This window comes from Hesperophylax consimilis, chromosome 26 (assembly GCF_061612785.1).
Source record: "Hesperophylax consimilis isolate HC1 chromosome 26, BYU_Hcon_1.0, whole genome shotgun sequence".
NCBI lineage: Eukaryota > Metazoa > Arthropoda > Insecta > Trichoptera > Limnephilidae > Hesperophylax > Hesperophylax consimilis.
Genome location: NC_142861.1, coordinates 2,468,826 through 2,487,311, shown reverse-complemented (window position 1 = coordinate 2,487,311; position 18,486 = coordinate 2,468,826). Strand labels below are relative to the sequence as shown.

General features: G+C 35.2%; 1 protein-coding gene across 1 annotated transcript in view; it reads left to right on the top strand.

Moving 5' to 3' along the window:
* RasGAP1 (Ras GTPase activating protein 1) overlaps positions 1-18,486 on the top strand; it is a 91,182-nt gene that overhangs the window by 52,945 nt on the left and 19,751 nt on the right. Inside the window, exons 3-4 of the mRNA XM_089647131.1 lie at positions 13,758-14,772; positions 15,611-15,774. Of these exons, the coding sequence (XP_089503257.1) occupies positions 13,758-14,772; positions 15,611-15,774 (1,179 nt within the window). The remainder of the gene's footprint in view (positions 1-13,757; positions 14,773-15,610; positions 15,775-18,486) is intronic.

The following is an 18,486-nucleotide window of genomic DNA, read 5'->3' as shown; positions in this document are numbered from 1 at the left end:
TCCAGGTTCAGAATTTAAACGTTGCTTGAAATGACTAGCCGTATTTGGTGACCAGATCTGAATATCCAGGTTTAGAATTTAAACGTTGCTTGAAATGACTAGCCGTATTTGGTGACCAGATCTGAATATCCAGGTACTTCCTCACCTTCCACTCCTTCCCTTAGCCATAAAACTTACCCCAATTCAACATAAAAATTGTTTAAATTATCGGATGTAATGAAATGCATAATAATTAGACCCCAAAATACTTAATTATTCAGGGAAATAAACCCCTGAGTCATCAGTTGGAAATACCAACGACATTAAGTGAAATTAACAATGCAATAATCCTATTATTGCATTGTTTAAAATTTCACTTAATTATTAGCATTAGCAAATAATATTGGGATTAGCAAATAATAATTTACGACAATTTACTCGGAAATCAATAAAGCCAGAATAATAAAAAAAGAAAGTTATCACTTACGTCGTCTGTAAGTGGCTTTACCAAAGTTTGATAATGCCGTCAGAAGGTGAAACAGCTGTCACGCGTAATAATAATTACAACTAGCAGAACTTGTTTATAAACACACTGTTTTTATAAATTTTTTAATAAGACTGTTAAAATAAAAAAAATCTCTAAATTGAAATGGAGTTCTACAAACTAAACTTAAAATCAAATAAATTTATTGCGAAGGTTCAAAGTACTGTACTGTAATATTATATTAAATAATTTTTACGTGTTTAATTATTGTTTAAAGTCAGATTAAAGCGATTAAAAAACCCACCTGGCAATTCTTATTCGAGTTTCGTTGTTTTTACGTATTGGCGCGCTTACAAGCATCAGTCGTCTCATTTTTAACCATTAATATTTAGTGTGTAGGAAAGAGAGAAGACGCTTTTCGACACACTTGTCGAAAAACTTGTTGAATGCCGACGGGCATACTCTTCTACAGATTTTATTAAATATTGATATGTAGGTAATATTGATGTGTAAATGAATGACATTGTGAGAATTTTACCAATAAATAATAAATGAAAATGCGGACATGTAGTTTATGTTAATTTTTTTATTGGAGCATTTGTTCGAAGTGACTACCATTATTTTCGATGCAAGCGTGTAGTCTTGTTATATTTTGATTATTTAAGTTTGCAGGATTTGCTTTAATTTCTGCAGCGGCTTCCATCACTCGTTCGAGCAGTTGCTCTCTTGAGGCTATTGGCTTAGCATACACTTTTTCCTTGAGAGCCCCCCACAGGTAGTAATCCAGGGGGGTCAGGTCGGGTGATCTTGGTGGCCAAGCAATGGCCGGACTTCCACGGCCTATCCAACGACCAGGAAACTCGACATCCAAGTAGTTCCGCACGGCAATCGAATAGTGTGGTGGGGCTCCATCGTGCTGGAACCACATTCTCCGTAGTAATTCGAGGTTCACATCTTCCAGAATCTCGCCCAGTTGCACTTGTAAGAACTCCAAATACATCGGTCCATTTAGTCTGGGAGGCAACTCGATTGGACCGAGTATTTGATTTCCCAGGATTCCTGCCCACATGTTGATGGAAAATCTGTCCTGGCTCGACGACTCCCGAACAAGCTTGGGGTTTTGTTCAGCCCAATGGTGCAAGTTGTGCACATTTAGCACTCCTGTTTTAGTGAACTGTGCTTCGTCGGTAAACAATATGTTTTTCATGAAGTCTGCATCTCTTATGACATTATGCAGCATTCTTCTGCAGTACACGACTCTGGAAAAGTGGTCATTCTCCATGAGGCCTTGGCAGCGCCTATAGTGAAAAGGTTTGAGCCCGTGCTTCTTCAGAACTCTCCATACCGCCATGTGTTCCCTGTGTCCTATCATCAGAGCGACCCGACGCACGGACAGCGTGGGGTCTTCGGTAATTAAGTTCAGGATTCTCTCCTCAACTGCCACAGGAACGATGTTGTGTCCTCCGCCGGCGCCTTCAATCCGTCCGATGCCACAGTCACGCAATTGTTGATACATCTGAAACAAAACAACAAATAACAACTGCTTTTATTATTCAGCTCAGTAATAATGTCAAATAAACAATCGCGGGCTTTTTCACTCATTTTATTTTTAAAGAACACTTATTTTAGGCACATATCAGAAAACTTACGTTTTCTCTTCATTTATTTCATTTTTTTATAGTAAAATGTATAACAAAGTGTTTTAAATTATAATTTTCTTAACTAGGTACGGTTGATATCTTGGATTCACAGGGGTGAAATTGAATTCAAGTAATTTAAATAATCCCATGGTGAGAAAGGGAGTGAATTCAATTGCAGTGAATGATGCATTTATTAGAGATTAAAATTAATTAACTTTTTAAAACGCCGTTTAGTGACCACTGAACACAAATCACCTAAAGTACAATTTACATTTTTAAAGTTGGTGGCCCCTTGTTATGTTTTTAATGTTCCCAGTTTAAATTTCAAAAGCGCTTTTTGGCATTATCAATGAATGTAAATAGTTTCAATAAACAATTGATAGGGTACAAACCTGGACAAAGGTAGCATGGTGTGGGACGCGTCTTCCAGGAAACCTCATGCGATACTCCCTTACGGCTGCTCGTGAATTTCCATTGCAAAATCCATAAACAAAAACAATATCTGCTTGCTCGGCAGGTGGATAATTGAGGGGCATATTTCAACAGTAAAAACTTAGATAACAAAACAAAAACGAAACTAGAAACTTGATGACATGCGAACTCCCAAAACAGCACTGACCACTGATACGAGACGGGGTGGCGGGAACCACACGGGACTTGAGACAGAATATGTGTGAAAGAGATGACAGTAGCGCGGCGTTGCCAATTATTTTACCCCTATACTGTGGGCAGTAGCGGAGTGTGGAAATTTTATTTATTTTTTGTTTTTAAAAGAAAAAAAATGTTACCGGACAGCAAAGTGTACATAACATTTTTTACTCCAAATGTGCTAAGGAATAGCTGGTTAAAGTTTGTCGGGTTAGTGCCGATACACCCTGTATATATAAAAAATTCACAATGCGTATGTTTGTGCTCGCAAAACTCGAAGAGTAGTTGACCAATTTGTATGAAAATTTCAAAGTTTGTTCTTATTAGTGGCAGGAGTGTTTAGATAGTAGTTTGAATGGTAGAAAAAGTCGGGGACGCCCGAGGAATACTTAACGCACCGGAATGAGATACTGAGTCGAATTAAAGTCGATGTAATGTAGCTTTTTTTATTTTATTTGGTACAATATTTTTTTACATTTCAAAGTTTTCCAGTAATGTTGGCCTCCCTGGGTGGCTTGCCCGTGCTGAGGCCTTCATTTTATAATATCAAAATATAATCTAAATACAATCTACAATATAAGATAAAATAATACATTTAACCGGTCAGCAACGTAAGCAGATATACACGATAAAATAACGATAGCAGTCAAGTACAATAAGCGTGTTTACACGTCAACGCGTGTGTTTCCACAAAAATCGTCATAACTCCGTTATTCTTCTAGTGACATCCCTAAAACAAAAAGTAGAATATTCGTATTGAATGAAGCTTCGCATCTCTATTCAAAGTTATCCATAGAAACCCGTAAAAAGACCTACTCAGTGGAAGCAAATTTTACCCGCCAAATCGTAAAACGACGCCAAGAAAGCCGTTTGACGTGCCGACCCGCCTCGCAAGTTTAATTATTTTTTTAAAAATATATTTTGTATGAAATGGTCAAAAAGTGAAGTGACAGAATTGTTTATTGTACATTTGTACGATGAAATAAGTGTTTTTTTTTACATTATCCGTGATTTTAGTATCGTTTTTACATAAAACATTACAGGTGAGTCATTTTTACAATTTTTTCATGTTTCCATTCTAAATTTAAATATTTACAAATGTTAATATTTATTTATGATACAACAATTTGAAAGCCTATTTTGTAACCTTTCTAAAACAGTTTTTACTATTCGGCTCCGTTCAGTAATGTTTCATTTATAGAGCTTTGATTGTGAGGCGGTAATAACACAACGTTTTCGTGAAATTGACATTTCGGTAAAGACATCTTAGCTTCAAGTTCGCGAAAAGTCGGAGGGGTTAATATATAATCTTGTGTGTTTATATTGATTTGTGTGTTACGTGTAGGTTTTATTTTTATTTTTAATGCTATGACATTTTGGTAATATTGTCTTTTTTGTTCTTTAATCCATTTTGTAATTTTGTGTGTGAATTTATTTTTACTTTCCTCAATTTTAATTTCAATTTTTAGACTGTTGAAAGCTTTTATAGCATGGTATTGGTAGTGTCTTTGTCTAAAGCTTGAATTTACTGTTGGAGTTTTTATGTTTTCTTTGTACGCTTGTCTAACTGGCCTGTTAGTGTTATTTTGTGTATGTTGAAATTTATTTTTTTGTCAAAAATGTAGTTTAGTAGTGTTTTAACGTTTAATTGGCGTATATCTAGTACGTCACAGCTGTTGAATATTTGGTCTGTATCAGTCAGTCTATGTTTTTTTAGTATTACCTTTAAGATCGTTTTCTGTGCGGTTTCTATGTAATTGATAGTCGAGTTTGTTGCTCCTCCCCAAGCAATAATTCCATATTCTATTATTGATTGGCAGAGTGCAAAATATATTGTTTTCAATTGTTTTATTTTATATATGTTTCTTATGTTTAGGAAAATGTGTATTGTTTTGAGAAGTTTATTTGTGATTTGTTTGATGTGAGGTATCCATCTAAGGTTATGGTCAATTACGATTCCTAGATATTTTTTTAACAGTTTAGCTGTGGTGTACAGTAGTGAATGGTTAAATAAGTCGGAGACGCCCGAGAAAGACATTAGCAATAGCGAAGCATCGCGAGGTCCACTAGTGAATTATATAATAATTCCACGTTTAAATGGATTATATCGAATTTTGCCAGTCTTTTGAATCACCCAAACACGCCCACATCGCATTTCTTGTTTCTTCTTTATTCTGTGTCCAAAACGGACGGGAAATTCTAAAAGATTTCTTTAAATAGATTTTCCCATACACAGCGAGACTCGACTCGTACACCGACTTGACACATATCCGAGTGCTTTTTTATTTCCAACCTGGCCGAGGGTCTTGACTCTTGACTCTTGACACACTAACAACTGGAGTGTCACATTTGAAGTGACGCAATTATTCAGGAAGTGTATTTTTCAACTGTCGCACTAGACTAGGAATATCCCTTCTTTGATCTCGTTTTTTATTTCTTTTATATTATTCCTTATCTATTTGCTTCCGAGATTTACATTCATTCATTACCGAAAACAAAATTAAAATCCAAATGGATGTATTTAAGGATCATCAAATGAAAGATCAAGAAGCATAAAATGATATTATTCTAATCCAAGACTGAAGAGGAAGCTACAAGCAAAAAATGTGTATATTCTTGGTATTCCTTATATTGTAGGTAATAGGCATTCAAATCGCTTGACAAAAGGAGTCTAGAAACGCTCGATTTCAAGCACAAAACTGGTTTTTATTTATTTTGTAAATAATTTTATAAGAAAGCAAAAAAGTTAATCAAGTGAAACTGTCACAGATAATCTTAGCTATAATACTGTATTTTTAAAAGTTGTTACCAATGAAAAAATATTTTATTTAGTAGTTTACATTTATATTTTTTATTGAGTAATTTATTTTTTATTTGTATTCTACTCAAGCGAAACGATAGGAAAACCTTCAATTTATCTAAAGCATATTTTTTGGTATTCATAATGTACACCAATTCGTTATAAAAAGAGTAATCAAAATAGTGATTTAGCATTAAGCTTCGCCTTAAAGTAACGAAAGCCTATGTCACGGTTTAAAACAGTCCAGACAATAAACAGACGTTTCTCCCACGCCGATAAGTCGAGGCAAAAATGCGTGACTGTACTTCCTGCCTTGCTTACTCTTCTAAGAAAAACGATTTCAGCAATAATTATTACTAATTTAAGAGGAATATTATCTTAAGCTCATTAATAGGGATGTGCCCTCGGGAATGTTCCTCGATTATTTGTTTATCGAGAATTTATTTCCTCCGCCGTTTTAGGGATATATATTTTATAAAAGTATTTTCATCTTTTTTTACCATGCGGAAATGCGTATTTTTTTGACCTAGGAAAGAGAAATAATAATTCTTTCCAGTTTGCCTCAAAAAATTTATACTGGAATCCATTGATTAAATCCTAAAAATGGCCAAAATGAATAATTCGAATAATCGGTTTAATTTAATTTATTTTTTTATTATATGAACGAGATACAAGTGAAGATACAGTTTTCTTACAAATTTCCCAAACAAAACGAATGTGTTTTCGAAAAATCGAGTCCTCTCCATTTTTTTATGATTGGAGTAAAAGTTTAAGTAAAAATGTGGTTAGCGTTTTTGATAACACTTTTCACGTTTGATATCAAAATTTTATTATTTAGAAATAGTAATGTTTATTTTAAATACATACACCGGAGAGATAATTTTATCAAGTTTCTAAAACAGATTTGTTTTTAATGAAAATTAAAAAAATGAGAGGTATATAGTGCATTTGAAACACACAGAAAACATTGCAAACTGAACAAATGTGATATTTATTGGTAAAGGTAAGAGACAAACAGCTTATACATAAAATATAAATATAAATATATACATGTTAAATACAGTCAAGCCAAAAAAGTCTCCTATATTAAAATTGATTGGAGATGGAGTTTTATTGCATAAAAAAATGTATATATATATTTTAGGTGAGGAGGGGAGGAATAGGAATTTAGGATGAGGATAGGAGATGCTCTGGATACATTCCATACTATTGTATTAATTTTCGATCGTACGTGTTACTTCTAATCGATATTTGTGAAGTGTATTGCTAAAAATGTCTATGTTTTGAAATTTGGTATTATATTGGGCACATATACGTGGAATTGGTGATTTTTTTCTAAAGTTAGTTCTATATGTAGGTAAATGAAACAAATGGAATTGCCGTGTTGATCTTGTTAGAATATGAATATTTATTAAATTCATTAGCTCTGGTGAGTCGAGGCCATTGTTAAGAATTTTAAATAATAAGATTTGGTCAAAAATCAAACGTCGTGTATGAAGGGAGTTGAACTTGTGGTAATTAATAGAATCGGTATAATTTGAGAAATGTAAGTTTTGTTTATAATTAATGTATTTAAATTTTTTTTTTGAATTCTTTCGATTCTTTCAATGTGAGCTTGGTAAAAAGGAGTCCAGATCGGTGTGCAGTGTTCTAGGTGGGGACCACAGACATAGGAATTAATAGACGAGAAGATAATGGCGAGGGGTAAAATCAACTGTTGAAGAACGAAGGGGGTTAAGCTGACTGTGATTCGTCAATAAATCAATCTGACAGTAAATAGGCATCTCGCATTATAATATCACCATTTAGTTCTTAAAAGTAAAATCTGCTTTTGAATGAATAGACATTTTTACATGGGAGCGCAAATTACTCGCCACGTTATGAACTAATTTGCGAAGTCCAAATTCGGCAAAGTAAATTTCTTCTGTTTGCAGAGTCGTAGTTAGTTTCAGAGTATTTAGTTAAGACACTTTTACAAATGTTTCATAATTTACTTACCCCAGTAAACAACGATGAGCACACTTGAGAATCGCTACATTGTGATGTGATAGTATATGTTTCTAAAACTGATCCATATAATACGGTGTGAATAAGCTTAAAATAAAGTAAAATAATGCTTACTTATGGAATGTAATACGACAATTGGGTTTATTCTCTTTTTCACATCTATTTTTACAAGTTTTCATATCACAAGTCAACATTTTGCAGTGTTATTTCGTAAAATGAACCGATGATGCATCGACCATAGTTCGCACAAGAATGATGACGTCACGTTTTCAAATTTCACTTGAGGCCATACGCGAGCACAGCCGGCTCCAATGGAACCGGTATGGGGAGTGGGGATAATACGCTTTTAATCACTTAGGGCAGGTCTACTAATATTCATATGTCTATGGTGGGGACGGATGAACGCTGTGTAAAGGGAATATAGAGTCTTAAGGTGCGGAAAGGTTTCGTGATGAACGTACTGAAGGGTTAAGACGAGACAATACACTAAAATAAAGGCAGAATCTTAACGACCTAAGTGAAGCAGCCGTGCACAAAAATATGCGACGCGCTGCCCTGGTGTATTGGACAGACTGCGGTTGAATTTGCCCCATCAAATCTCTAAAATAAAGTGGAAATCTTAACGACATAAGTGATAAGTCGTGGAAAACAATATTCGGCGCGCGGCCCGGCGTAATGGACGGACCTACGGTCTAATTTGCCCTAGCAGGGCTAGAAAATTGAAATTTCCGTATGATTTATTTTTATTATTTCTGATGAACGTATTACTAACTTCTCAGATGTTTCTAGACGAATCCCTCGGGAAGTTACTAATTCATCGTCTGAAAAAATAAAATGTGCTTTTTACCCCTTATTTTATAGTTGAAAAACTTTTTACACAGTTTAGAAACCGTTTCACATAAAATATTTGAATGGTGAGGTACGGTTTGTATTAATCTTAAATATAAATAACTTACATCCGTAGGTATTTGTCTAAATAATTATTTCGACAAATAAACTATTTGTCGCATTGAGAATGTTATTCTGAATGAGGTTGTCTCTCGATATCTTAAAACTCGACGAAGTTATGAATTTTCAAAGTGAACTTGGGTAAAACGTATACAATCGTGTTTCGTGATGTCACCCGAGATACAATTCAGTACATCATTCGAATGGCAGTGCTGCAGTAACTGCCGCGCCAGTAGTAAGCGTTCAAAAAGAAGACGAAGATGGTTTGAAATAGAGTTATGTAAATACGAATGTTAGAGGCAAAGCACTAATATTAAAAAAAACCGATAATAATTAAGCGAAAATTGTGAAAATATTTAATAAAAAAAGACTCGTTTAAAATAAGCAAAGAACTAAAATCTATCGATAAATAATGCCCATGTTGCATTTAGAAGCAGTGTGTTTTTTTCATACCTATTAAAATTTTAAATAACAGAACGAAATGTGTATATAATAATGTGAATTTCATTTAATTACCGTTTCGGTTCTACAAATGTGTAGATATTATCTTCAAAAAGAACATATTTTTTTAGGAACTTACAATGATCAAGAAAAATATGTTATAAATCGGTAGATATGATCAAGAGAAATATGTTATAAATCGGTAGATATGATCAAGAGAAATATGTTATAAATCGTTAGATATGATCAAGAGAAATATGTTATAAATCGGTAGATATGATCAAGAGAAATATGTTATAAATCGGTAGATATGATCAAGAGAAATATGCTATAAATCGTTAGATATGATCAATAGAAATATGTCGTATATCGGTAGATATGATCAAGATAAATATGTTATAAATCGGTAGATATGATCAATAGAAATATGTCGTATATCGGTAGATATGATCAAGATAAATATGTTATAAATCGGTAGATATGATCAAGAGAAATATGTTATAAATCGGTAGATATGATCAAGAGAAATATGTTATAAATCGGTAGATATGATCAAGAGAAATATGCTATAAATCGTTAGATATGATCAATAGAAATATGTCGTATATCGGTAGATATGATCAAGATAAATATGTTATAAATCGGTAGATATGATCAAGAGAAATATGTTATAAATCGGTAGATATGATCAAGAGAAATATGTTATAAATCGGTAGATATGATCAAGAGAAATATGCTATAAATCGTTTGATATGATCAATAGAAATATGTCGTATATCGGTAGATATGATCAAGATAAATATGTTATAAATCGGTAGATATGATCAAGAGAAATATGTTATAAATCGGTAGATATGATCAAGAGAAATATGTTATAAATCGGTAGATATGATCAAGAGAAATATGCTATAAATCGTTAGATATGATCAATAGAAATATGTCGTATATCGGTAGATATGATCAAGAGAAATATGTTATAAATCGGTAGATATGATCAAGAGAAATATGTTATAAATCGGTAGATATGATCAAGAGAAATATGTTATAAATCGGTAGATATGATCAAGAGAAATATGTTATAAATCGGTAGATATGATCAAGAGAAATATGTTATAAATCGGTAGATATGATCAAGAGAAATATGTTATAAATAGGTAGATACGATCAAAAGAAATATGTTATAAATCGGTAGATATGATCAAGAGAAATATGTTATAAATCGGTAGATATGATCAAGAGAAATATGTTATAAATCGGTAGATATTCGGAATGCGGGGCTTAAATCCGCGACATCCGTTTAAACTCTTACAAGGTAATCTCAATGTAAAAAATCGACTGCTAAATGAACAAGGTTGAATTTTCGACATCATTCAGGCCTTTTTGGGTAAAATGTCGTTCTTTTAAATTGAAAAAAAATGCATTGCCGTCTGTGTGTCCACGCAATCAATTCGAAACATCATTCGATTATCAGTGGTTCGAAATCGGATGTTTCGATTATACCCATCGCTAAGCTAGGAAATGCATCAATTCATTGTTTTGTGTAAAATTATAAAAAACGCTTTAAACCTTTTCTCTTTTTCATCAAAATTAATTTCTATGGTTTAACTTTATTGCATTGTGTATATGGAACAATTAAATACACCTTTTAAACCCATTCATGGGAAATGACAATGATTTTAAAGGCCAATTTTTTCTTTACATTTTTCCCAACTGCCTGTGGCAAGTTGGTCGATGGCATCCACAATTTTAGGGCGTGTTGTGGGAGGGGAAGAGGAAGTTTGAGAAACACCTAGATCTGGTCACTAATCATGGCTAAGGCCATTTCAGACAATGTTTCGGGTCTAAATTTGCTACTTCAATGATTTAAAAAAAAAACGAATACATTTTATGTTCGTTTTTTTCAATTCGTCATTTTCTCACCTTCCTCTTTCCCATCTCCTTCCCCTCCTCACTCACTACATTCAGCCTCACAACATACCCCAATTGGGGATGCCACAGTCTCACTGGCTCAGACGGTTTTGGGAGCAGTTAGGACTAGAAGTGAGGCGTATTTATCGTACCCAGTAAAAGTACCGGGTATTTCCATGCGATACTTTGTACTTCTGACAGATCTCCAAAATACCTGCTTCCAAAATACTAAGTATTTTATACCGGACTAAATATTTTTAATAGGTACTTTTACCAGGTATTTTTGATAGGTATTTTTGATGGGTATTTTTGATGGGTATTTTTGATGGGTATTTTTGAATTTTGAATTATGTTTTACAGAAATTCTCTAACAACCTTCCCCCCTCCATGGATTTCGAATAATAAATGGGGGAATCAAGCTCACGTAGAAAATTTGTGGGGAATATGTGGGCAGAATTTATGCGAGTGCATTAGAATTACGTATTCTGAATCAATCCTCAGGTCGGTATTAAATACTTTTGAGTATTTTGTCACCGGTATTTCTCTGTACCTGTACTCATTGTAGTCGAAACAAAAAAGTTATAATGATTTCCGATAATGCACGGCTTAGTGTAAGTGATTGTACCCAGTAACGAAAAGTACTCATAGGACCCACCTCTAGTGGCGGCGTGCACTCACAAAAATGGGTAGTACGCTAAAAATATTGCCAAGTCAGATAAACCTTTAGCGCTGAAAGATACCAGCAATCGTCAATTTTGGAGCTTATACCAACCTGCTGGAATGATCGGTATGAGAACTGTAAACTAAAGTGGCGCCATCTCACCGAAGAGTTTGCGCCGTTCACGTTTCGCGGAAATTTCAATACTATGGTCGACATCCACGCTCTGCGCATATAGATAATTGATGTTCCCGGGTGATGTTTCTCGATGAGCGATATGAATTTCGCTCGCACCACGTGACTTATGACACGTGATACAAAAACGATAATTCGAGCTGGTCGAATTTAACTTAAGAGTTTTATTATTCTTTTTTTCTTTGATTTTCGATGATCCTATTATCGGTTGATAATTATTATTTTTAGATTGACTGAAATTTTCTCCAACGTTCCTTAGAGCTAGCCGCCACTGGTTGGGACGTGCACAAACAGATTGGTATACAATATTCATATAGAATTATCGGACAGCAGTGCCTTTACAGCCATTCAAGTAGTACCGGCGTAAAAGGTAGAACTACCCCTCCCATAGGAAGTGTGTTAGGTAATACACTCTGAAACTTATTATGAAGTTTGACTTGTTGACGACATCGTGACATTTTGTTAGGAGTAGATAATTAGTTTGACCTTTATACAATACATTTTTTCATACTTACTATGTACAGTAAAGAATGGGAGAGGGCACCTGGAATGCGACAATCCAAAGTACTCACAAAAGGAGCAGACCCTAGACGAACCAAGAAACTACTCGATATGGACAGAAACTGAGGGAACTGTTAGGGACACTGCCATCTCAGGAGACACATGCAGATATTGGGAGTAGAAAACACCAATAGATGCAGGAAATGTGAAGAGGATGAAGAGACTCCAATTCACCTATGGTGCCAATGTCCTGCCCTGGTGGGAACTAGGCTCAGATACCTGGGGAGACATACAGTAGAACCAGAAGACATAGCCACATACCCAATAACAACCCTGGTGAACTTTATTAAAGGGACTGGGTTGTTGTTAAAGGATTGGAGATAAGATGAGAGATAGCACAATGGGTCTATGGCCTAAGTGCTCACGGAAACTACGTTTAAACCGTATCCGCTTTAAAAAAAAAAATGTACGCTAAAATGGGGCGATATTGATGATATTTTTAACTTTGAAACTAAGTAAATGTTTTTATCTCATATTTATTGCACATGTTTAAATTTTCGAAATATATGTAAAAAAAATGTGTAGGTTCATATTGTGTTTGGGGGTGCAAGTGGGGTGACTTTGAATTGCCATTTTTTATAAGCTTATTAATCAATCAACAATGGTACGCCAAACCAAATACACAAACAAAAAGTCAAGATACTGATGTACTTTACAATATAAAAGACATTTACTAGTTTTTAACTGTCACAGTTGACATCTATTATATTTTATAAAAACACGCATATTCGAATGCAAACTTGTGTCAAAATTTCAAAGCAATCGGTGAAGAACTATCGGAGATTTAAGATTTTGAACAAATAAATTTTTTTATTTATATAGATACTGAGTTTTTAAAGACAATCTCACTTAGGTGAGAACAATCCAGTTATAAAAACTCAGTTAATATACAGATAGGTACTACAATTACAAAAATCTTATCAGACATAAGATACATTAATTTTCCATATATCTAATAAAAATACAAAATTATAAAATTATATGAAAGACAACTAGTACTGAAAAGTAAGATACATAATAGAGACGCAAGTAATACACGATATAATCAGTGCAACATATTTTTTAACAATAGCAGAACATTTTTTCTGAAGGAAAATGTCTACTTCAGCACACTCTATCTTATTATATAGTTGACGCATTTGGGTCAGAGGGCTAAAATAGGCGATATTATTTTTTAATGTATTCATGTGAAACATGCTATGGCGTCTTAAACAATGGGAATTGGGAACATTTATTTCAATATTGCTAAGACATAATGCAGTATCAAGATGGCCAGGATAAGATATAATGCAGTATCAGGATTTATTTTATTAAAAAATAACCAGTTACTTCCCAACTTTTCCGCTTCCTTCAACCTCACAACATGGTTCACACAAGATAACGCACATCTCAAGGATCTCTTTTCTACTGCAATCTGCAATCCTGTCGACTTGAGTACTAGTATAAAATGTTATAATGTGACTGATGATGTCTTTTTCTGTTTTCCAGTCCATTCTTCGGGGAGGAGTTCCAGTTTGAGGTGCCCCGCTGCTTCCGCCACCTCTCCATCTACGTATTTGACCGCGACAAAGACCGCCACCTCAAGCAGGACCGCGTCCTTGGCAAGGTGGCCATCCGCCGCGAGGACCTCCAGTCCTACAACAACAAGGACCACTGGTTTGCCCTCCGAGCGGTGGACGCCGACTCCGAAGTCCAGGGCAAGGCGCACATAGAAATACTCTTCGATGAATCCTACCCCAAGATCACTAGCCTGTCACCAGACTACATCCAACATGAATCCCCTCGAATTCCGCAGCGGAATTTCGTAGAAAACCAATATGATGGTGGACGAAGCCCCGTCGACGAATTAACAGCTTCAAATTTAAGCGTCGATCGCAAATCTAAAAAGCTGACTAAAAACATCACCGAGTATTGCAAAGAGAACACAATATTCGGCAGTTGCAGCAGTACGAGTAGTAAGAAATTGCTTTCAACGGTTGCAATCGCTGATAATTTGTCCGGGCTAGCGCGTTCGGAGAGCTTGCGAAGCGGCGGATTAACAAATCTTAACAACACGGGATTGCATCACACGTACGGACCTTCGTCATCACGTAAACATGTATCCTTAGAAAACAATGTACGAATGCAGCCGAGTATGCAGATGTTCAGTCCCTGTTCGGACGTGTATCCGATGAGTCTGGATTCGGACTTCTCTCCGGACAGCGTTTTTTCGTCAGACATTTCCCCGTCGGATGGCACGCAGTATCAGACCATTCCCGATCTGAAGAACAAGCTGTCCATCCGGGTGATGGAGTGCTCGGAGCTGACGATGAAGAACGGGCAGTGCGACCCGTACGCAATAGTGACAGTGATTTACGCGAACGATAAGAAAGTGTCACGCAGGACTAAGATCAAGAAGAAGACGGTGAATCCGCAGTTCGACGAGTGCTTTGTGTTTGATTTGATGTTAGATAATGATAGTGCTATTAAGGAACGGGATAGTGGCAGTAACAACGCTTACACGGTAAATATTTTAAAACATTCTTAGACACTTTCCTTTATTCTGGAACCATTTAGGTTTGAAACCGATTAATCTGACCTAACCTAACCTAACTCTACATATCCTAATCTAATCTAACCTAACCTTACATAGAATCTTATATATTTTTAATGTGGGTACCTCACAGCAGTTCCAGCTGCTCACAACCGTCTGGAGCCAGTGAGACTATGGCATCACCAATTAGGGTATGTGAGGCTGAAGGAAGTGAGGAGGGGAAGGAGATGGTGAGGAGGAAGGTGGGGAGGTACCTGTCTATTCAGATCTGGTCACCAAAAACGACCCAGTCATTTCAAGCAAATTTTCAACTATGTATGGTGGTCTTACACCAGGGCACTACTGAGAATATCTTCCATTCTGGAACGTGTCGCTTTTTGGAATTTTGAATTTATTGAATTTATTTTGAATTTTGGATAAATCTGAATAGCCAGGTACCTCCACACCTTCCTCTTCCCTATCTCCTTCTCCTCCCCACTTCCTTCAGCCTCACAATATACCCCAATTGGGGATGCCATAGTCTCACTGGCTCCATACAGTTAGGAGCAGTTGAAACTTCAAAAGCGGCTTCAAAAAAAAAAAGAAACTAACATCAACTGTAAGCGAGCATTCCGCCATTCCATTGATTGATTCATTCACTGATTGATAAATTGTTCAATTAGTTCATTGATTTCTTGATTCTTTCATTCACTGGTCGATTGTATCCTTTGTTAAACGATTGATTTGTGGGTTAGTTGATTGATTGATTTATGGATTGATTGATATCTATTGTTTATTGCGTGACATGTAACCCTTTAATTGATTGCAGGTGTGTCCGTCGAGCAGCTGGTGCGAGGCGGAGGCCAGCGAGGTGTGCGTGTCCCTGTGGCACGATGCGCCTGGAGCCCTAGGCGGGGGCTCCACCTTCCTGGGGGAGGTGCGTGCGCCACTGCGGGGGGCTCAACAACGGGCCAAGCTCAACACCAGCGCATGGTCAGTATCCGCTCCACACGTATATCAAACCAAGGCAGAAGCCTACTTTTCCCTGCTTGCGAGCACGTCTAGCATTGCCATTCTTAGACTTTACCGCAAGCTGTGACTACGTCTTTGAACACTTAAAAAAAAACTGTTTTATGTTCATGGTCATCGAAATAGATTTAATATACTAGATTATATATTATTAGCTACAAAAATTTTTAACCATAAAACACTCAACCTTCTTTGCGTGGGAAGTTGAGAAGTAGATTTACGTAGTATTAACCCTTTTGTACTGTAAGTATTTTAAAAATGCATTGGTTTCATATTTTTTTCTTCCCTCTCTATAGAGCGAATTAAAATTAGCGTTTTTCATTTTCCAGTTTATTTATTTTGAAAGGTAATTTTTGTTTTAATCTCAACCTAATTATTTTAATTTAAAAAAAAATTAAGTTTTGTTTTTATTAGAGATGTGCCGATTATGACTTTCGCCGACTAGCCGACTAGCCGATTAGTCGGTTGTAATAAGACCGACTAGTCGGCTAAGCCGATTACGGTTTCGGGGATAGTTCTAGGTACCCTGAAATGTCGCGCATGGCCAAAGTGTACCTCTGCTGTCCCGCAAGTTCTGTTTACAGTGAGAAGCTGTTCTCAGAGGCCGGAAACATATATGAAACAAAAAGAAATCGATTGCTACCAGAAAGGCAGAAGCTTTAGTCTTCTTACATCATAATTTACCCTTCATTAAAAAATATAAGTATGTTATAAAAAATATAAGGAGATTATGATATTTTTGGTTGTCACAATTGTGACTTTGATTTGATTAGATTATGTAGGTATGGCTATAAGAAATATGTTTTTTTCATTTTTTTTTGTTTTTATCAAACAGTTCATGTTTAGAATTTTTGGATATATACAGGGTGTCCGGAAACTCGTAGTACAAGCGGGAAACTGGTGAATCTACATCACATTTGGAGTCGATTTTGTAGTATATTTTTTTTTTATTTGAGCTTTCGTTATCGAGTAAATCGAGTTTGAAGTTGATTTTTTTTTTTTTTTTTTAATCAAATTCTTATAAATTATTACTGAAGATCAAAGTACCCAACTAATTAAAACTATTTGAAAGTTTAACAAATGAAGAAACTCGGATTTGAAGCATTATTTTGAAATCACCCTTCATTTAACCCGGTGTAATCATAAAATATTTCTGCTCTGCAGGGTTAAAACATCTGTTATTCAACCCTAAACACCAGAAAAAACTTTAACCCTAAAATAGCCGAAAAATATTTTTTTTTGGTTTTTTTTTTTTTTTTTTGAAAATGCTCAAATCAAAAAACTTTATGTTTTTTTGGGTTCCCCATGTGGTGTAGATTCTCCAGTTTCCCGCTTGTACTACGAGTTTCCGGACACCGTGTATATATATACAGGGTGTATCGGCACGTACCCGACAAACTTTAACCAGCTATTCCTTAGCATATTTGGAGTAAAAAATCTCATGTGCACTTTGCTGTCCGGTAACGTTTTTTTTTAATAAAAAATTTATTATTCATATTTTCACCACATGTCACCACTGTTTTATCCTTTGATAAAGTTTGATAACCCATCTGGCAAATATTTTATTCGAATTCCGTTGAATAATGCACGTGTGTACCTATATTGGCGCTCGTTTACAGTCACAACGAAATAGCACGGCACCATTCGTCTCATTTTTAACTATTATTATTTAGTGTGTGCGAAAGAGCGAAGACGCTTTTTGACACACTTGCTTATAACAGCTGTTTAACACGAAACGCAATGCCAATGACAGTGATGTAGTGCGGAAATTAAAAAAAAATTGGCTTTTAATTGAAAAAAAAATGCTACCGGACAGCAAAGTGCCCATAACATTTTTTACTCCAAATGTGCTAAGGAATAGCTGGTTAAAGTTTGTCGGGTTAGTGCCGATACACCCTGTATAATATATACATATATTACTGTGCATCTTGTACATACAATCTTGATTTAATACATATAACTGAGATTGTTAATTTAAAAAAATCTACTTTTTATTTCAATAATAAGAAATACTTATAAATGTTCATTGAAGATAAGAAGATATTATGTTGTTTTTTATGTTAATTAGGATAGGTACTAATTTTGTTCAATAAATGTCATAATTATGTTTTCTTTACAAGCAAGTAATTTTAAAAAGTGATTACCAAAGGAAAGATTGCTTTACATTTTTTAATGTATAAGATTGATTATAAAAAGAAAATATATATAATCAAGGTTTTTATTTCATGTAGTTCCCCCGCATTCATATTATTGAGAAATACATACAACGTAAGAAGCCGGATAGTCGGCGCTCTTTGCCGATTAGTCGCCGACTAATCGCCGACTACAATAGTGGCCGGATAGTCGGCTTTACCGACTAGTCGCCGACTAGTCGCCGACTAGTCGGAACATCTCTAGTTTTTATTGTTTAATTTTCAATGTTGGTATACCTTTGCCCTTGAAGACCTAATGTTCTATCAAATTAATGAAAGTAGCAAATAAATTTTAAAACAACTCGATCAATTTTACTAATGGTTGAGTTTTAATGTAAGAACAGTATAAAACGTAAGATACAAAATAACCTGTTGTAAAACTAATTATTATGTTAAGTACAAAAGTTTTATTAACACATTTCGGCCAGGTATTTTTTGCGCAGTGGCTACACTGTCTCCAGGCGAAAATAAAGGTACGCGCGAA